The 6,614-nt window shown below is 32.3% G+C and overlaps 1 protein-coding gene across 1 annotated transcript; it reads right to left on the reverse strand.

Moving 5' to 3' along the window:
- Positions 1-5,649: 5,649 nt before the first annotated feature.
- On the reverse strand, positions 5,650-6,243 carry LOC145949858 (NDR1/HIN1-like protein 26). The gene has a single exon (XM_083060759.1). The coding sequence runs from the start codon at positions 6,241-6,243 to the stop codon at positions 5,650-5,652; it is 594 nt and encodes a 197-aa protein (XP_082916885.1).
- Between the last annotated feature and the right edge of the window lie 371 nt (positions 6,244-6,614).

Raw genomic sequence — 6,614 nt, forward strand, 5'->3', positions numbered from 1 at the left:
CTAAAAGCCTACAAACAGCAACATGGACTTGATCGATGGTCTCAAGAAAGAAGGATTAGGAATCCTCCCCAAAGAAAGAATAACGAGAAAGTTTATCATATCAAATGAACACCCCAATACCTCTGCAATTTAGACAGAGAATTAGAGATTAACAGCCTTTAAAAAATCCAAAAGGAAGCAAAGAAAACAAGCCTGATCCATAAAGACGTGGTTGAAAAAATTTATGGCTATAAAATTAATCTAGCCAAATTGCCCGAGCTATGACAAAAACAAACAAAACAAAAAATACATATTTTCTCTGAACTTAATTATATGTAAGTAAAAAAGTATTTAAATTTTTTTCCCAAATATAAATTAATTTCAACTAAATAATCAATTTTATTTAATGTTCTTAATCTAAAAATAAGAGAATAAATAAAAATATTATCTATTATAAATATAATAAGAACATTTTAATAAACGTAATATATATTTTATATGAAATCATAAAAATTTAATATATTTAACTATTTTTTTAATTTATGCGGAATTAGTTAAATTTATACATAGAATAACAACTAATAATGAGGCTCCCACGTATTCTACGAAAGATTTACAAACAAGACCAACTATTAAACTGTGACAGGATAGAAACACTATTCTTGAATCTTAAATAGTTAAGAATTTGAAATGAAAGACAATTGACCTTTGATTTTTTTCCAGTTTTCCTTTCATCCAAATTTTAGAGAGAAAGAACAACAATGTCAAAATGCTGAAAAGAATAAAGGAAAGGGAATTAAAAGTATAAAAACAAATAGCAACTTACGATAAAATTTAGAATCTATTTGTTTAGAAAAATATTAGTTTGGTAGTCAGAAACATATGTTACATTTTTCTTGTTCTGTATGGGAATCAGCAATATATATATATATATATATATATATATATATATATATATATGAGGAGGGTTCAAACGATACCGGTATAACTTTTACTAAGTGTTACACTGCTCAATAACTTTATATTAAATGTAAATTTTATACATCCAACCGTTAGTTACACTGGTGTCGTTTGCCCTCCTATATATATATATATATATATATATATATATATATATATATATATATATATATATATATATATATGAGGAGAGTTATAGTTACACTGATGTAACTTTTACTAAGTATTACATCACTCAATAACTTTAAATTAAATGTGAATTTTGTAAATCCAACCGTTAGATTGAAAGTTCATATAACTTTATATGTGTATATCAAATTTTGTTAAAATTGAACAACAATTTGAAGGTGATCAAAGTGTTCATATTTTAGTATATTTTGAAATGAATATATTACGTCGATTTTGTTTTATAAAAATGAAGTATCAAATCATCTTGGATTAATATAAAATTTTTTATATATGATCTAAGTGATATGAACTTTCAATTTAACGGTTGGATTTACAAAATTCGCATTTAATATAAAGTTATTGAGCGGTGTAACACTTAGTAAAAGTTACATTTGTATTATTATAACCCTATATATATATATATATATATATATATATATATATATATATATATATATATATATAAAGAGAGAGAGAGAGTAGAGATCCATTTTCTCTAGGAGTAAGTCACTCTGTTCAATAACTCATGTTCTACATCACATTTCAACTATTCAACCGTTGAATTTAAATGCATAGATCAAATCTACAAATTTTTAAAAATTTGAAAAGCATTTGATATTTATTTCATTAATTCAAATCAATGTATAAAATGATTTTATGATTATCCATCAATTTGAATTAATGAAATGAAGTATTAAATAATTTTCAATTTTTCTTTAAATTTGCAAATTTGATCTATGCATTAAGAACTTTAAATTCAACGGGTTAAATCGTTGAAATTTGATGTAAAACATGAGTTATTGAAAAGAGAAAACTTAAGTAGACTTATTCTTGGACGTGATACATCTTCGTAATGAAAATGGAGTGGAAACATAATCATGAGAAATCAAAGGGATTGATAATGCCCTTGCGGGCCTTACTTAATTGAATATACAAAATAAAGTACCCAAGACGGATGAATAGATAGCAGGACAAGAGTTGTAGTAAAGATTTTTAGTACAATATTCTTTAAGTAGTATTGAATTGTTAAATCAAATACATGATTTAAAATCTATCAACTAATTATAACAAACAACACAACACAAGAAAAAATATTGTTACCCTCTCATCATGGTTTGAAATTGTTGTCCACAACCCCTATTGTAGCCGCAATATTATTGTTGCAATACTTCTCACATTTACAATGACCTGCAATTATGGTGTTATTTTAATTCATTGAAAATTCTGTCATGCAACCGTAACATAACTGCAACATAACTGTAATAGATCTGCAACTGCTTTATTTCACTTTTGTGTTAAATCACATGCATAAATTCAAGTTTTATTCTTTTAATTTAATAAATTTGATCACATGAAATGTTACGAGAGGAAGGGAGACAAGTAATGATAGTTGGTTAGAGTGTTGGAAGGTGAATGATATATTTTAGAGAAGAGAGAAATGAGTTTGGAGTATAAAATAACTACAACCGTAACATAACTGCAACATAACTATAATAGATCTGCAACACTGCTTTATTCCACTTTTGTGTTAAAACACATGCATAAATTCAAGTTTTATTCTTTTAATCTAATAAATTTGATCACATGAAATGTTACGAGAGGAAGGGAAACAAGTAATAATGGTTGGTTAGAGTGTTGGAAGGTGAATGATATATTTTAGAGAAGAGAGAAATGAGTTTGGAGTATAAAATTTAAGAAAAAGATGTTTAATTAATTTTTATTATTATAAAATTATTTATTTATGTTTGATGCAAATATATAATAATTTCACGTACAATTACAATCTGCATCGCAACAGCTGTAATGATCATGACCACGACCACAGCGACAATTTAGAACCATACCTTTCTTTATTATAAATAATGTGAATGGCAACAATGTACACTCTAGGGCATATTGCAGCTATTAGTCTAGCATCATGCACACCAAGGTTTGCCCTTTGACGGTTGAGTATTACCTTTGCACTTTGTGTTCCTTCCCATCGACAACATGAACATGGGAAGGCTACTATGTAGTTTAATCTGTGAGTAATTTTATGCAATATGCAACAACAAGAACTTGCACATTGTTGTTGTTGTTCAGCTCATTAAGGCAACAACCTTGAGTGGCATATGGATGCTATGGATGCTAAGAGTCATTTTCTACGTACGGCACAGTGGTCGGTTTCATTACAAGAAAATTAAGGCATGTACAGCGTCGTGGTTTATTTATTTGCATCACTATAGTCCTTATGTCTACACAGGAATTATATCATTTTCAAAAGTAGGAACCGTAAAATTGAAAATGTGTTGGAGATGATTAAATTTAAAATTTGGCCTTGGCTGTCTATTAGAATAAAAGGACTCCCCTATTTGGCTATTCCAGTTATGAGTTGACAATAAATCCATTGTTATGCCCGAAAAGCTTGTAGGTAAATGTTCCATGTAAATGTGGGTAATATGGCTTAGTAATTGATGTATGTATGCGTGAGGGACATGTAATATGTAAACAAAAATAATTCTTTGACACCCATGACACTTATGAAAGGTAAAGAGAGAATACAAAATTAAGCATAATAGACAATATATGTAATAGGAAGAAAGAAATAATGAGTATTAATGAAGTGTATAGAATTATTAGATGTCCAAATATATGCTCTTATAAAAAATTGATGGCAAGAAGGACTAATTCCAAGTTCAGCTCATTTCCATATGTGGGTTGAGTACTATATTGAGGAACTAGGGATATATCCTTTTTAATTTAAATAAACTTTTATTCCTTGATCGAAATAAAACTAAAAACATTTAGTCGCATACGCTGTTGCCAACAAATCTCAATACCTTATAAATTTCTGCATATGTGAAAAGCAAGGTGGGATAGTTAGTACTAAACCTTTACTCATCGTTTGGCTGCTTTATTTATTTATTTGTTTTTGATGATTTTTTTTAATTAATTATGTTACCACTATCAAACACTAGTGTAAAAGATGTATTTTACGTCTGTTATTTTAAGGTTTTTACGTCGTAAAACAGACCAACATTAATACAGGAGTCGTAAATTTATGTCGGTTGTGATAGCCGATGTAAATTTACGTCGGCCCTCATCAAGAACCGACGTAACTGTGTTCTCCACTGCCACACGCTTCAACTCCACCGGGAGAGAGCCGTGGTGGCGAGGGAGCGGTGCAACCTCGGTATGGTGCGCAGACGTGAGCACGACAACGAGTGAGAATCGGCGAGTGACGGTGAGTAACAGGAACGATTCGCTGGAGATATGCCGAGTGTTGAACGGAATGTGGCAGACAAGCAGAGGATGGGGTTGAATTGACTGAGACAACGCCGTCGACACTATGCTCCTCTCTATAGAAAATGCCAGAAAACGTATAAAACATTAAACATTTCTAGCCTAATGGACAAATAGAAAACCCAGAAAACGCCATCGCACAATCACGTTAATACTAATCTCTACTCATCCAAAACCTAGAAAACCTAGAAAATGGTCATTGCAAGAACTAACCTCAAATCGTCGCCAGAATCCAATCGGTCAGAATCACCCACGGATGACGACAACCCCTTCGCCAAAAATTGCCATCACTCTATAAACGTCCAAAAGTACTCCAGAATCCTTTGCTGGAAATCACCAGAAGAAACGCCCAAAAACTCAAAAGCTCGCGCGCGAAGAAGACAAGGCGCCCTGGGGAAATAAAAAGCGTTTTTTACGTCAGACTAAATGGGGTCCGACGTAAAACTTCAAATCTACGTCAGTTGTGACTACTGTCCGACGTAGATTTTCAATTTTACGTCGGACCCCTATATAGTCTGACGTGAAAAAGTTACTCTTATTTTCAAAATTGTCACCGCGTCTTTTTTACGTTGGATGTTTTTATATCCAATGAGAAAATCGTGATGTAAATTCAACATTTTACACTAATGAAATACCATTACCAGCTCCTCTCAAAGAAAACATATCCTCCATTAATGGGAAACTAGACTTCGAAGCTCTGTAGTAAAGATTTTGGATGGACATTTTTTCCATTAGTAAGATACTAAATACTTTCCTGTTCTAATTACTTACTATGCTTCACAAGTAGTTTTTAAAATAATTTACAAGTCTGTATGGTAAGTCATATCCATGATGCATGTTCAAAGATACAAAGTGCTTATAAAAATTGTTGGTATGTAAATAAAATCCCATATTATTTAAATAAGAGAATGAATATAAATTTATATATACATAATTATTTTTATTGATTAGAAACCTTTTAAATAATATCTATAAACAAAATCATAAGAATTTAGATTTAAAATTTGATGATCCCTCAATCATGGTGAATTCAATATTTTTTACTTAATAATATATACTTACCAAATCAGATACATCATACATAATCTAAAATCTTAGAAATGTTTAAAGCATCTGCAAGTAACTAATATGTATATACCACAAAACACAACCCAACACACAAAAATAACATAGAATTGTCTCTTCATTATTATAAATGGGGCGAAGGAGAACAATGTAGAAAGCACAGCCCGGTGCGAATTACATAAAATTGGTGACAGATTAAGGTACATAACAATCGGCAGGAACAATCAACCTTCCGATGTTGCTACTGTTACCGTCAGTGGGGAACGCAACGTTCAACGGGTAACACCCTACATTGAAAGAGCGAACCCTAGTGCACACGAGGCCATGCCACCAGAACCTAACTCGAGCGCGCAACGTCACTCCAAAACGAACCGAACCGCTAGCCCGTTGCGCGGCGATGCCATCGACCACATGGCGAGGAACCACCTTCCGGTTCACACCGAACCGGGTTCGGACCGAGACCTCACGCTCGGGTTCTTGCCAGGGCGGTGCGACAAAGGCCGAGGCGATGGTGTGGTTGTCGAACCACACCACGACCTCGAGGCTCTCGTACGAGATGGAGAGGGTGGGGTTAGGGTTCCGTGAGTTAACGGTGACGTCGAACGACGCCGTTAACTCCGCGTTGGTTGTGGAGTTGAGGTTGTTGACGGTGACGGTGTTCAGCTTGAAGAAGGGAAAACGGGGTTTGATGACAATCCACAGAACGATGACGTCAGTGATGAGCACTATAAGGAGCAAGCAAATTATGAGGGTGCAAATTATGTTGAATGAGAGTCTAAGAATCGGCATGATTGAGAGTGAAAATGTTGGTGAGGGTTGTGGGTTTGGGATTGGGTTTGGGATCGGAATCGTTGCCATGGGAACTCTGGATATCTCAAAGGGAAGACCCAAGAGAAGGATCAGAGACTGGACACTAGTAATGGTAATGGTTGCTCCTTATACAGAAATTAGTCTCTAAGTAGTCTTCATATATAATATAATTAAATATCATAAAAATTCATTTATTGCAAGATTAAATCTATTTAGTTTTATTTTATTTAATAGTTTATATTTTATATTAAATTTTAATAATTTAACTGCGAAACTAAAAATTATTAATTTATAGATTAAGTTTATAAATTAAAAAAAATTAAAAATTATTTAATATTTTATTTGATTAA

The sequence above is a fragment of the Cajanus cajan genome, chromosome 7 (assembly GCF_000230855.2).
Source record: "Cajanus cajan strain Asha chromosome 7, NIPB_CcT2T_4, whole genome shotgun sequence".
Classification (NCBI taxonomy): Eukaryota; Viridiplantae; Streptophyta; class Magnoliopsida; order Fabales; family Fabaceae; genus Cajanus; species Cajanus cajan.